This window comes from Squalius cephalus (assembly GCF_949319135.1).
Source record: "Squalius cephalus genome assembly, chromosome: 13".
Taxonomy (NCBI): Eukaryota; Metazoa; Chordata; class Actinopteri; order Cypriniformes; family Leuciscidae; genus Squalius; species Squalius cephalus.
Window position 1 is genome coordinate 35818466 of NC_137134.1, and position 15251 is coordinate 35833716.

The 15251-nt window shown below is 37.6% G+C and overlaps 2 protein-coding genes across 3 annotated transcripts in view; one reads left to right on the top strand and one right to left on the bottom strand.

Annotated features, from left to right (window-relative positions):
* Nucleotides 1–7566, bottom strand: part of LOC307170035 (major histocompatibility complex class I-related gene protein-like) — a 21471-nt gene extending 13905 nt beyond the window's left edge. Inside the window, exons 1-5 of the mRNA XM_079890968.1 lie at nt 7385–7566; nt 5895–6152; nt 3199–3477; nt 2705–3007; nt 2471–2534 (exon numbers count right to left, since the gene is read on the bottom strand). Of these exons, the coding sequence (XP_079747094.1) occupies nt 2471–2534; nt 2705–3007; nt 3199–3477; nt 5895–6152; nt 7385–7430 (950 nt within the window). The 5' untranslated portion in view covers nt 7431–7566. The remainder of the gene's footprint in view (nt 1–2470; nt 2535–2704; nt 3008–3198; nt 3478–5894; nt 6153–7384) is intronic.
* LOC307170037 (class I histocompatibility antigen, F10 alpha chain-like) overlaps nt 1–14987 on the top strand; it is a 23287-nt gene extending 8300 nt beyond the window's left edge. The window contains exons 1-5 of one of the 2 annotated variants that reach the window (XM_079890972.1): nt 7607–7792; nt 8041–8307; nt 12483–12761; nt 13685–13758; nt 14488–14987. In XM_079890972.1, coding sequence (XP_079747098.1) covers nt 7747–7792; nt 8041–8307; nt 12483–12761; nt 13685–13758; nt 14488–14514 — 693 coding nt within the window. In that variant the 5' untranslated portion in view covers nt 7607–7746 and the 3' untranslated portion in view covers nt 14515–14987. Of the gene's footprint in view, nt 1–7606; nt 7793–8040; nt 8308–12482; nt 12762–13684; nt 13759–14487 lie in introns of those variants that run through there. The other variant, XM_079890973.1, reaches the window with a different exon arrangement.
* Nucleotides 14988–15251: the final 264 nt, after the last annotated feature.

Consider the following 15251-nt stretch of genomic DNA (forward strand, 5'->3'; position numbering starts at 1 on the left):
CTATAAAGATTAGAATAAATTACATATAAATACACTACCAGTCAAATGTTCTTGATCGGTTAAGATTTTTAATGTTTTTAAAAGGAGTGTCTTCTGCTCACCAAGACTGCATTTATTATTAGTTGTGTACATTTTTATTTCAGGATTCTTTGATGAATAGAAAGTTCAAAAGAACAGCATTTATCTGAAATCTAAAGCTTTTGTAACATTAAACACTACTGTTCAAAAGTTTGGGGTCAGTAAGAATTTTTATTTCATTTTTTGGGGGAAAGAAATAAAAGAAATTAATACTTTTATTCATCAAGGATGAATTAAACTGATCAAAAGTTACAGTAAAGACATTTATAATGTTACAAAAGATTCTATTTCAGATTAATGCTGTTCTTTTGAACTTTTTTATTCATCAAAGAATCCTGAAATAAAAATGAAAATAACTGTTTTCAACACTGATAATAATCATAAATGTTTCTTGAGCATCAAATCCTCATATTAGAGTGATTTCTGAAGGATCATGTGACACTGAAGACTGGAGTAATGATGCTGAACATCCAGCTTTGATCACAGGAATAAATTACATATTAAAATATATTAAAATAGAAAAGTTATTTTAAATTGTTTTTTATATTACTGTTTGTTGTTGTTGTTGTTGTATAAATGCAGCCTTGGTGAGCAGAAGAGGCATCTTTTAAAAACATTAAAAATCGTACCGATCAAGAACTTTTGACTGATAGTGTATCTGTACGGTAAGAACTTGGATCCATAAGTTACAGTCTGGTGTTAGTTCATTAGATAATTAAATTTGAGATTAAGTCTCACATCTGCAATCATGAATTCTGTGGAACATTTTTTGAATGTAGTTTTACAAATTGCCGTAGTTGACATGAATGAGTTAAAATCTGTGTAGCAAAATCCATGAAACACATTTAGTCAGAATCGTGATCTCTATTAAAACTATTATGTATAGATTAATGACAGAGACTGAACTCACTCAGAAAAAAATATATATATAAAAAAAGGGGTTATTATTTAATATAGTACATAATAAGGCAAGAAAGATAAAAAATTTACAAACAGGATGAAAAAAACATGTGCATACATGTTGATTGATCACAGGCTGTCATCAGTTGTTACGCTGTTCTGTTAAACCACAAGATCAACAAGTACTTTTCAATGAGAAATCATCAGACTGAGGAAACTAAAACTGATCATTCACTCCAGAACACAGAAAGAAATATATACATATATTTCCACAGGAAACAAGGCACATATATAGTACTTACACATATAATTACACATATAAAATATGTGCATAAACATATAAACATCTGATTGAGAAATATACTCTGATAAAAATGGTACAAATGGTACTGGCTCATTTCTTAATATCATATAACTTGTTATTTAGAGGCAAATTTCAGCAAATTCAAAATTGTAAAAAAAAAAAAAAGTAGTTAATCAATATTATTATAATCTATTGACAGTCCTAAAAAATGTTTTTTAGTAAAGATTTGTAGGACTTTGTTTTCAACAGAATGGGAATTTAAGTTTAGATATAAAAATAAAAAAAGCACATCAAGAAATATCATTGAGACAATTATCATTAAGAAAATATTTACATTCTTTTTTCATTTCGCAAAATTCAAAGCAACAAATGAGGAAAACATCGTTTTCCATCGTTGGGCGAACGGTTCTAAGAACGGAAATAAATGGTTACGGTTGTATTTCCACATGAGATTGGTTCAGTAGAATATGTGAAGTGACGTCGACACTCAGGATTGGTCACTTGTCTGTCGTCTGGCTGTAGTTTCTCTCTAACTGGCCATTTGAGCGAAGTAAACACAATCATCCTCCATGGTCACTATTTACATCTCATAACGTCTGTAAACTCTTACATTACCAACACAACGACTGACACATTGTATATTTGTAAAGAGCTTTGTTATCAGCAACACAGTGGACAATGAAACCATGGCACGTTGAACGGTTGAGCGAAGAGAACGGTGGAAAAGCATCTAAAGTGATTTATACTAAAAGAAATGCTAAAATTTAAAGATTAGAGATGGAAGAAAGTGTAACATAAGGAAGATTAATTTAAGGATGTGTAGTTCAATGGTCACGGAAAAGAGTCTTTAAATGTCTTTATATGTTTCTTGAACTTTATAAAAGGAATCAGTTGTCGGGCAGGGTTGGGGAGATCGGTCCACCGGTGAGGAACTGTGAAGGTGAAGGTTCTGGTGGTGCCGCTCACTCACAGGTCACGCTGTTCTGGTGCGGATGTACTTTTATTTAGGGAAGAGAGTGGAGGTAGGAGAGTCCTGAGACGAAACATAGCACCAACAGAATTCTTAAAGTTTGATCATTTTAGAAAATTATTAATTAACATTTGTACTTATGATGGGAATTATATCTCTCAACAGGTTATTAGTACTTACAAGCTTTGGATTTCTTCCAAACTACACACAGTATGCCTACAATAACTGCGATGATGGGCAGAGCAGCCAGATACATGATATATGAAGCATCTGATGCAGATTCTAAAACACAGAGAAGAATATAATGAATAATATGGCAGAAAGCATAAACCTAAACAACAAAATAAACAAACCTAAAAACAACTGAAAAAAGTCAAGCCATTCTCATTGTCAGTGATTGCCCCCTAAAAAAGTAGAATGTACATGTAGAACATGCAGAAAAAGGAACTTACTGTTCCTCTTGATCTGATCCTCAGTCAGAATCTCCTGGATTGGCTCAGTCAAACTCTTGTGCTCGACCACACAAACATACTCGTTCTTCTTCCATTCGTCTGGAAGGACATAAAGCGCAACAGTCCTCTGCAAGGTCCCGTCCTCATTTGGAAGTGTGTCTCTATACTCCAATTTTCTGGAATTGCTCATTGCTTGTCCATTCTTCCTCCACAAGATCCTTGTGTTTCTGAAGAGAAAGCCTGTGACGTGACACTCCACATAATCTTCAAGGTTCTTCTGCAGCAGAGACACTTTAGGAGGATCTAGAAGTAAATACAGAAGAGGGAACAAAACTGAGAACAGAGAAAGAAACCCCTGTACTTTCCACTTATCACAGTTTAACATTCTCTAATGTTGACCTGCATAGATTTATCAAGATGTCTGTTAAAACATGGTTTATCTGGATCTGCACATGCAAGAAAGAAATGATCAGTTGGTAACTCTGATACTGTACCTGTTTTCTTAGAAGTAGCTTTAGACAAATACAAGAAGTCCCTCAGCCAGGAAACACACTGTTGTTGCAAGTATTTTTGCAAGATTTTAAGCTGTGCTGTGTCTTTATTCCACTTCTGCACTGTAGGAGAGGCCTGTGCTACAGGTGCGATGTATCTGAGGTTCTTCAGGTCCAGTGAGATGAAGTCCTCTCCATCATAACCGTACTGATCAAACCCTTGTGAGTCTCCAGTCTCATCATCCCATTCACAGCCACACATCCACTGATACGTATGAACTCCTGAAAGAGAGAGAGTGGTGTACTACTACATTTTTTAAAGGAATAGTTCACTTCAAGATCAAAATTCTGTCATTTACTCACCCTGAAGTTGTTTCAAACCTGTATGAGTTTATTTCTTGAAAATGAGGTTAAACCATTGACAGCAATGCAACCACCACTTTCAAAGCACAGAAAGATAGCAAAGACATCATAAAAGTAACCTGTGTGACTCCAGTTATTTAACCTCAATCTTATGAAGAGACGCGAGTGCGTTGTTTGTGCAAAAAACATAATTCACCACTTTATTTAAAAAAATATTAACAGGCATATGATCAGCTAAAGACAAAAAAGAAGGAATACCTGCAATTATAAAAAATGTGTATATACCAGTGCGTTCAATCGATTAAAAAGATATTAACTAATTTATCACACATTTTACTGTATAATTAATCGCACCTAACATTAAAGTTTTTTTTAATATTTTTATGTTGTAACACATTCACATTGAATCTCCAAAATATAGTAGAAACAACATTAAGAAAGTATTCTTAGGATAATGTTTGTTTTTGCCTTTGTGTTCTAGTTTACTTCTCAGTTTGTTCATTGGTTCAGTCATCCTGGGGCACGTTCAAGTTCAAAACGGTGCGCAACGTTTTGCTACGGTTTCCGGGTTGAACGTCATGTTTCCTGGAAACGGCGTGCACCGGTGTGCAACAGGGTTTGAGATACGCTTTCTCTTGTTTGGTGGGTGTGTCAGAACTGCAGTCCAATCAGCAGCAACATGTATATAAAGCACGTGGTATTAAAGTGAACTCGCTCAATGGGTTCAAGGAAAGTAATTTACAAATGTGTTCGATGCAGCTCGGTATACGCAACAACTGAGGATATTAGAAGACATGTTTGTAGTAAGTTTTATTGTAAAAATATAGGATATCAACATAATGATGTAGTTGTTTATATTTTTAGCTTCATTGCAAGTGTATGACATTTGGTATAGAAATAAACAATGGTAATTAAGTGCTTTTCCTAAAAATGAGAAAGAAAATACAGGGTATTAAAACAGTATGAACTACAAATAAAGTCAGTATGTGAGGCTAAATAGATGTGTTTTAGTCTGAATTAGGTAAGATGTGTGCTTCAGTTTCAGTTTCAGCAATCCCTTCACTCGATTGGGATGTTCTCTTTTGTTCTTGGCGGCAAGTGCAGTAACTGTAACATCGGGCATTTTTTGTAGTATTAAAAACATAATTATACCGACTTCATCAGGCTCTGAAAATTCTTCACAAAGAACACAAAGAATGACCTTCTCAGCTGCCATAGTTGCAACTCTTGCGTCATCAGAACAGTGTGTTCAACGCATCACCGTTTCTGTTTAAAAAACGCTGTGTAACGTTTTGTCAGGGCTGAACGCAGCCCTGGTTTCCTCCCTGTTTGTCTCCATGGTTTCTAATTGATTAGGTTTCTTGTTTCAGGTGTGTCTTGTTAATCATCTCATTAGTTCTCTTTGTTTGCCATGTGCTTATATATCCTATGTTCTCACCCATTCTCTCTTCATCCTAGTTTGTATTAGGTTTTGGTTGTGTTATTCCTTGTTCTTCTCCAAGTGTATTATTAAATATTGTTCTAGGCTACTCTACTTCTTTGTCATCGTCGCCGTGCGCTGTCTCTCAGATTTCATCAAAAATATCTTCATTTGTGTTCTGAAGATGAGCGAAAGTCTTGCGGGTTTGAAACGACAAGAGGTGAGTAAATGTTGATCGTTTTCATTTTCATTTTCGGGCGGGCGAGCGAACCCTTTAAAATGTTATAAGCCATGAACCAAGCCAATCTGCAATGAGGTGAATCACAACACTACAAGCTTTGATTTGAAGCAAAAAAGTCTTTGAAAATCGGACAAAAAAAGCACAGGCACAAGACTGAACTTAACAGCTTTAGTGTAACGGCAATATATGTATATAAACAATATATTTTAAGTTTATTGCATATATCCATATTCAGATATTTAAGTTTTTTGAGATTGTAGTAGAGATATCGACTCGATTGTGTCATTAGCATTGCTTCATGGGAGTGGGCGAAGCTAAATAAATATTTTGGCGCATTTTCCTTGTCTCGATTCTGGTTGAATTTATTGTACAGCATCATGGGTAATGTAGTTTTCATCACGAATTCAGCTGTTAAACACGATTATTTTAAAACTAAGTTAATGCGGTCTGGTGGCTTCAGCAGAAGCAAATAAAAACAACCCCTTAGCTCACAGTAAGGTTGTCTTTAAAGGTAAAAGTTATCATTAACAAACTTCCAGAACCAGACTGTTGTGCTCTATATACATTGTTAATGATGACGGTCATTATCGGGGAATAACTGACCACGGAATGTCATGACTGACCAATCAGAATTAAGCATTTTGGAGAACTGTGTAATAATGTGTTTTAACTCACCGTGTGACTGAGTGAATGTCTCCATTAGAACATGAATGTTGCTTTTGTAGATCTGCTGTAATATTTCTCTGATCTGAATGTATGTCTTCCACAGTTCTTCAGATGCAGACTCCTTCATCCAGTCCGGTTTGGGAATCAGCTTCGTTATGTTACTGTCATAATAATCCATCTGTTGTCCATCCAGTGTGGTTACAGCAGAAAACTCTGGGATTCCTGCAAACCTCTGGCCACTGTAAGCGGCCATGAAGGTGTGTAACTCTGAAAAATATTGAACACACATTCAAAAACACAACAACACAAAGCTCTCAAACTGGTAAATACGAATACAGTGTTATAAATCAAATTACTATTTGATACCAAGGCACGTCATTCAGTTTTTTCTGTTTCTGTGTTAAAGCTAGGGTAGACCAATTTTTTTGTTATACTGTTCTCTCTTCACATCCTGATAGCAATTAATAATAGAACTGGTCTATCTGTGGAAGTCTCAGGACCAAAACTTTTTGTCTAATCACCTGCCTCTCAATGCATTTCTATACATCCGTGCACCGGCTCGCGCAGACATCACACGTACCCAGTTAGACAGACATCAGTCACCGAGTGCCGCAAACGAACAGCAGCTTTTACAGTTCCTCCTGAACCAAAACAACTAGCTGATGCTGCGTTCACGCCATGTTGTAACCGTAATTACAAGATGGCAAACGGAGCTGTTTATTTTGATATGTGCTTCAATGCCAACACTAGAGCTCCGTAAGTTGTTAACGTTCATTACTGTAAAATGATGTGCTTTGAGACATGAGGTAGTTTAACGCCGGTTCTCGTGACGGTTTGCAGACTCTGCTCATTGCTGTACATCTTCATGTGTTTTGAAGGATGTGTGGCTTTTGAGACGCACTGAAGGGAGGGTGAAATCTAATGCTTTCTAAGCTAACTCGCTATTGCTAGTCTCTCCGAAATTGCCTACCCTACCTTTTAAAGTCATCACAAAATTAAATTGGACAATTCTTGATTTTATTTTCCAGAAGCCATTTTACTCAGATATACACCACAATAGGGAAGAAAAGACTAGCGCAACGTTGGTTTCATGCCAACTTTCAGTTTAAAGCAATACTTTTTCACATCGACCTGCACGGGAAGCATATTCTTTCATTTACTTTAAAATGTGCATAGCTTTAGTCATTCTTATAGGACTATTCTCAGTCTTGTTATAGTTTTGCCTTTAAAATGGACCTGCCAGCAGGAAACAAATACACATTGGAAAATACTGAAATTATTTCAGTGCAGCTTCAACAAAACAAAATCCAGATTTTCAGCTCACGACGGAAACGACAAGCACTAAATCTGTTAACTAGTTCCAGCCTGGTTATTATAAGAGAAAAATGTTTGAAAAAATATCAGATTAAAAACATGTCATGATTTTCTATCAGTTCAACACACGTAAGTAGGCTATGAAGGCCTTGCAGTTTAAACAACTTTAAGAAAATTATTCTCACCTGAGTAAACCAAAGGTATGAAGATGAAGAAAATGATGAACTTCATTATGGATGAAAATCCATGTATTTGACACACACTTCTTTAAGTGCAGTCGTTGAAGAGCACTGTAAAACTATTTAGCCTTTGCTACATCTGAATCGAAAGGAAAAACTGCTTCCTGATCTGACGTCACTGCATCTCTAGATAAACAGCCTCTGTGGAAGTGTAGGGAGGAACCTTTTACTCACAGGATGTCGTCGCTTCGCTCAGTAACGTGTTTTTCCTTTCGATTCAGATGTAGCAAAGGCTAAAGAGTTTTACAGCGCTCTTCGACGACTACACTTAAAGAAGTGCGGGTCAGATACATTCATTTTCATCCATAATGAAGTTGTTCATCATTTTCTTCTACATACCTTTGGTTTACTCAGGTGAGAATCATTTCGTAAAGTCGTTTAAATGAGTTCTCAAAGCAAGGCCTTCAGCTACTTCTGTGTGTTGAACGGAAAATGAGTATTAAAAGTATTAATCAAGAATTTCAGTGGGATTAGTGTCTCGAATTCAAATAATATTAATATGGATACTTGAATTAGTAATTTGATTTATGACCATGTATGTGGTGTTTAATCATGTTTTTGAGAGCTTTATGTCTTATGTTGTGTGTTCAATGTTTTTTCAGAGTTACACAAGTTCTTCACCACATACACTGGAATAAATGGAAAGACGGCTGCAGGAACTCCAGAGTTTTCTGCTGTAACTACACTGGATGGACATCAGATCGATTACTATGACAGTAACATAAAGCAGCTGATTCCCAGACAGGACTGGATGGAGGAGTTTACATATAAAGACATGTGGGAAAAAGACATTGAGATTAGAAAACATGTACAGCAGATCTACAAAAACAACATTCCTGTTATAATGAAACGATTCCACCACTCACATGGTGAGTTAAAATGCTCATTTTACATTTTGTACATGTACATGATACATTTTAAAGGGGTCCAATTATGCTTTTCTACTTTTTCAACAATAGTTAATCTGTAATGTTGCTGTTTGAGCATAAAGATCTGCAGGATTACAAAGTCCCTCCAAAGGAAGATATTTTATTTAACAGAACTACAACTTTTCAAGAACTACAACAAACGGTTCATTTGGACTACAATGCGACTACAATTTTTTTTTTTTTTTTTTTTTTTTTTTTTCAGATCTTATGAAGTCATACTGTTAATCATTTAAATAATCCCCGCCCACTGAATAAGCAAAAAAAGATGACTAGGCCTGGATGAGCTGCTTTGGAGAAGACAATGTTGTCGCTATGTCAAAGAGACAGTGTTTTCACAACATTTACAAAACTTATTATGACCGCCGCTAGCGTAGCTAGCAAAAGCGGTCATATAGGGATTGTCAAAGTTTTTTTTTTTTTTTTTTCCGTCACCTTACTGAATTTTTCGTCAACGATACCAGGGACACCGAAGCACCGGGGAACATGAAATTTGGTGGGCATGTAGCCCCACTAGACTTCTAAGGAAAAATTCCGTTTGGTCCCCGGGGGCCACCCCCCCCCCCCCCCGCGCTGGGCCCCCCTGAAACCCCAAAAAATGCAGTTTTTCCTAAATAACTACCTGAACCGTGGCACCGAGGATGAAGAAATTTGTGGTATGTTGGTCTACTAGACTTTTACGGAAAAATTTCGTTTGGTCCCTGGGGGCCACTTCCCCCCCGCGCTGGGGCCCCCGTAAATTTTTCGTCAACGATACCAGGGACACCGAAGCACCGGGGAACATGAAATTTGGTGGGCATGTAGCCCCACTAGACTTCTACGGAAAAATTTCATTTGGTCCCCGGGGGCCACTCCCCCCCCCGCGCTGGGCCCCCCCAAACCCAAAAAAATGCAGTTTTTCCTAAATAACTACCTGAACCGTGGCACCGAGGATGAAGAAATTTTTATGGTATGTTGGTCTACTAGACTTTTACGGAAAAATTTCGTTTGGTCCCCGGAGGCCACTTCCCCCCCCGCCCTGGGGCCCCCGTAAATTTTTCGTCAACGATACCAGGGACACCGAAACACCGGGGAACATGAAATTTGGTGGGCATGTAGCCCCACTAGACTTCTACGGAAAAATTTTGTTTGGTCCCCGGGGGCCACTCCCCCCCCGCGCTGGGCCCCCCCAAACCCAAAAAAATGCAGTTTTTCCTAAATAACTACCTGAACCGTGGCACCGAAGATGAAGAAATTTTTATGGTATGTTGGTCTACTAGACTTTTACGGAAAAATTTCGTTTGGTCCCCGGGGGCCACTTCCCCCCCCTGCGCTGGGGCCCCCGTAAATTTTTCGTCAACGATACCAGGGACACCGAAACACCGGGGAACATGAAATTTGGTGGGCATGTAGCCCCACTAGACTTCTACGGAAAAATTTCGTTTGGTCCCCGGGGGCCACTCCCCCCCCCGCGCTGGGCCCCCCCAAACCCCAAAAAATGCAGTTTTTCCTAAATAACTACCTGAACCGTGGCACCGAGGATGAAGAAATTTTTATGGTATGTTGGTCTACTAGACTTTTACGGAAAAATTTTGTTTGGTCCGCGGGGGCCACTTCCCCCCCCGCGCTGGGGCCTCCGTAAATTTTTCGTCAACGATACCAGGGACACCGAAACACCGGGGAACATGAAATTTGGTGGGCATGTAGCCCCACTAGACTTCTACGGAAAAATTTCGTTTGGTCCCCGGGGGCCACTCCCCCCCCGCGCTGGGCCCCCCCAAACCCAAAAAAATGCAGTTTTTCCTAAATAACTACCTGAACCGTGGCACCGAGGATGAAGAATTTTTTATGGTATGTTGGTCTACTAGACTTTTACGGAAAAATTTCGTTTGGTCCCCGGGGGCCACTTCCCCCCCCTGCGCTGGGGCCCCCGTATATTTTTCGTCAACGATACCAGGGACACCGAAACACCGGGGAACATGAAATTTGGTGGGCATGTAGCCCCACTAGACTTCTACGGAAAAATTTCGTTTGGTCCCCGGGGGCCACACCCCCCCCCCCCCCCCCCCGCGCTGGGCCCCCCCAAACCCAAAAAAATGCAGTTTTTCCTAAATAACTACCTGAACCGTGGCACCGAGGATGAAGAAATTTTTATGGTATGTTGCTCTTAAGGGCCCACATCAACCTAGCCCATAATCACTCATTTGTGATTTGCGCCCCTCCCATAAAAAATGAAAATGCAATATTATTCTGCTTTAATCGCCCCTATCTTCAGTGGAGATGTTCAGAACTGCACCATATTTCATGTGTATGATTAACTTGACATCCTCTGGGGGTATCCTCTGCTAAGTTTTGTAGAATTTCATCCATGGGGGGGTATAAAAATAAATTCATTTATGTGCACATTTAGTGACTGTACACTCATCGGCCTGTAGATGGTGCTGTTGAGCGAAGGGTTGCTGGTTTAGGATGATACTGTCACACACACACATGCAGGAATACAAACAAACGCAAGCATGCACACACACTGACATCCACACGCACAGACACACACCCATACACACACATACAAATCCACATGCACAGACACACACACACAAACACACACGCGCACACATGTACGCACACATACATACACGCACAGACACACACACACACACACACACACACATACACACACACACACACACACACACACACACACACACACACACACACACACACAGACAGACATGCACATACTATTACTTTTTTTAGGTATATACATAAACACGCAATACAGCCAAATTACTCCACGTCATTTATTTTTGTGGAAAGCCAGTGCAGGCCTGAGCGGCGGTCATATTTTGTACCGCGATGCGGTACATCTAGTTTGTTTGACCTTTCTAAGGCTGACGAACTTAGTGTGTAACATTTATTTTATACACTGTTTCTGAACATTAAAACACAAACGTTTATTTTTTGTGCAATCAAGCATGAAAATATATTCTAGTACACCCTGAAAACAAAATCAAGACTTCATAAAAGGGCATGATATATAAATGTCAAAGATTACCTTGTGCATTAAAGGGATACTTCAGGATTTAGCATTAAGCTTTGTATTAGTAGAAAACCTGTAGTATTTTCGAATTACCATGCTTTCCACCCTCATATCCCCCTGAGACAAGAGATTTATGTATTTTTTTTTTGTCTGGAAAAAAATCCTCCGATGACGCAAAAATTGTCATTTTGCGTCATCGGAGGATTTTCTGGACAGAGGCTAAAGACTACAGCCAGTAGTAGGGGCTGTCCCGCATGTTTTCAACCCGCCCATAGAGGGTGGGATCTCACTCACAGAATGTACACAGTGTCAGCCGTCTTTCTTTGGAAGCTAAGCTAGCAGGCTCTTGTTCTGTGGAGAAAGCTGAATAGTTGGAGAAAGCTGAGTAGTAGGGGTTACCATCCTCCTTTTCCCAGACATGTCCGGCGGGCGAGGATCGTTCAAAATGTCCGGGATTCAGCTTTTGCTTTCTGCGGTCACCATTCATTGTTTACATGCACACCTCTTGTTTCAATCTAACTGAATTCATTACGATTGGTGAATCTGAATGTAGTGTTTACATGAACGCTAAACAAGTGATCGGTTGATGTGCGTTTTAAACATTGCTAAGAAAATTCCCGCTCCTCCGTGAGAGATGCGAGACCCGGCGCGTCTCAGTAATGACGCCACCGGCCTCGCGCCGTTCTCCCGCGGCCGTCAGCCTCGTCCTGCTCGCCACAGTAAACATGATGAATGAATGGCGACTGTAGAACGCAAAAGCCGAATCCCGGACATTTTGGGCGATCCCGAAATCCCATGCAGACTCGTCACGGAGACTCACTGGTAGCCTAACCTTGTTTTCAACTGCGCTGTCTTACCGGTAGGCGTGGCCTCCTAGGGCAGCGAAGCAAGTGCATTCTGGGAGTTGTTGTCTTTCATCCACATAAGCCAAAAATACATTTTCTGGCTTTTCTCAGTCTAGAAAGCTCCAAATTAAAAAATTTCTTCTACATAAATGACCTATTTTAAATACACATTCATCTTCCCAGAGGTGAAGTATCCCTTTAAACAAAAAGCAGATGTTTTATTTATTTATTTTTCGCTCACCCCTTTTCCTCAGGTGTTCATGTGTATCAGAGGATGTATGGCTGTGAATGGGATGATGAGACTGAAGAATCACAAGGGTTTGATCTGTACACTTATGATGGACAGGACTTCATCTCACTGGATGTGAGGGAGCGCAGATACACTGCACATGTACCACAGGCAATACCCACAGTGGAGAAGTGGAATAATGACAAAGAACGGTTTACATTGCTGAAACGATACTACGATCATGAGTGTGTTTACTGGCTGAAGTATTTCTTGAAGTTAAGGAAAGCGGGTTTCAAGAGAAGAGGTACCATTTCTTTGATTAGTAGTTATTTTTAATTATGAGTCATTGGTGTTTCACTTTCTTTTCTCATTGCTTCATGAAAACTTAGCACAATTTATGTTTGAGTTAATCATATGGATAAATGTAACTAATCTGTAACCATCTTTTTATGGTTTTTTATATGTACTTACTATGTTTCTTTACCACATTTGGCTTATAGGATTGTACGATTATACCGGGCAAATTTATCAAATAGGTTTCTATCATTAAGAAATTGATCAAATAGATATTTTAAGTCAATATCACACATTAAAAAGTTGAAAGAGATAGTTGAGCCAAAAAATGAAAAAAAAAAAAATCTTGCAGTCAGTCTAATGAGGGGAACACGAAACGCATGTAGAAACAATCAGGGAACAAATCAATTAAGGTGAAAAACTACAACTATGGCACATGACACAGGAAGTGAAACAAAAGTCCAAAGACAAAAACAGAGATCATGAAACTATTATAATTTTGTATTCGTATTTTAAATGAGGTTTTCTTTTTGTATTTTCGTATTCATTTTCTGTTTCATTTTTAGTAATTTTGTTAATTAGTTTTGTCTTTTATTTTTTTTTAGTTTTTGTTATTTTAGATATTATAATTTAGGTTTAATTTTTTTTTTTTAGCTCCGTTTTAGTTTAGTACTTTAACTTAAACCTATTTCAGATAGTTTCTAATTAATTATTTGTAAGTTTCATAATATTTATATTTAATTTGATTTTAGCTGTATTTCAATTTAAAAAAATAAATAATGATAATAATCCTGGATCTAACTAATAACTTGTTATTTTTAGTATTGATTATTATTTATTTCATCATTTAGTTCTTTCAGAATTATATTGCTGTTTCTGTATATTATTGTAGTTTCAAATATTTTTTATTTTTTATTTTATTTTTATTTTAAGGACCTACAAAAGAATACATTCTGGTGTGTGTGGTGGTAGTCCTGGTCATTTTTATTTTACTACGAATGAAGTCAGTAAGTATATTTATTTGTATTTTTTTTCTGCTCTTATGTCTCATTCAAGTGACTTCTTCAGCTGTAGGATGATGGGAATGTCATCACTCAATCATTCATACGTTTTACTCACATTTTAATATGTTTGGTAGATTAGGTAAAAATTCCAGTAAAGTGGAATTAAATAGAGCAACTATTTCTACTGGAAATTATTCAAAATGATTGAATTACAATAAACTGCAAAGCCTCATCTTCAGTAGCCATTACTGCAGCTGAATCACAGTGCAAAAATGTCTTTAAACATTGAGAACACTTTGTAAATGAATGATCTCTAGATATGATTTATTGTTAAAGCAAGCATTAAATCCAGTCTTCAATAGCTGTCTGTAAATGAGTAAAATGCATGTTTGAGCTGTGTTGAGCTGTTTGAACTGAAAGCATACTGTATTTTAAAATATGTCAGTGCCATTGTTTCGTCTCAAGATGCACATCAGTAATGTTTTTTTCTGAGGCACTTTAATAAAAGCTATTTAAATGTCCTAATTTAACTAAGGCCTAAGCCTGGCTTAATCTAAGCCCTGTCTGTGAAAGCAGGCCTTTATTTCACTCTCTCTTTTTTTTTTTTTTTTTTACAATTCCAGTGTATAACTCTATAAATTTGGGATTTTGAATTGGTCACATGCTGTTTCATACAAATCGTGTAATTAAAAATATCCTCATTTAATTCATCTTTATGACATTACTTTGCAGAAACGAAAGAAGTTGTGTAGATTTTAAGAGATTTCTTCAACCATCTGCGCAGAATCTTCAGGATGTGGGAGAACAGATGATTTCCATCATGCTTGTGTGTCAAAACACGTTTCAGTGTTGAATAATGTCCATGAGTATGAACGTCTTTTATGAACGAGATATGACATTTACATTTATTCATTTAGCTGACGCTTTTATCCAAAGCGACTTACAATTGCTGTATATGTCAGAGGTCGCACGCCTCTGGAGCAACTAGGGGTTAAGTGTCTTGCTCAGGGACACATTGGTGTCTCACAGTGGATTCGAACCCGGGTCTCTCACACCAAAGGCATGTGTCTTATCCATTGCGCCACACCACCCATATGACTAAACGACATCAATGTGTGTGTGATCTTGTCTTTCACCTCTTGCATTTGTAAATATTTTAAAATAAAATGTCTTGTAAAAATTAGTAAATTTTTTCAAGTTCACTGATTGCAAATAGATTTTACACGTTACAGAAATTATTTTTCTTTTTTCCAGTAAAACTGCGTAACAATATAAAGTTGAAACAAATAACAACAAAGCATATTTTAATAATAATTTATATAATAATTTAATAATCATAAGTGCAACATCAGATAAATTTGTAAATGTTTTGTAAAGTATGTGTAAAAATTGGGAAACACTAGAATGTATCTTTCAATTCTGACAATTAGTAGTTAATTTCTGGCATTTGCAACGTAAAAACATAGAATAATTTTTTTTTCTTTAGACTTTTGTCC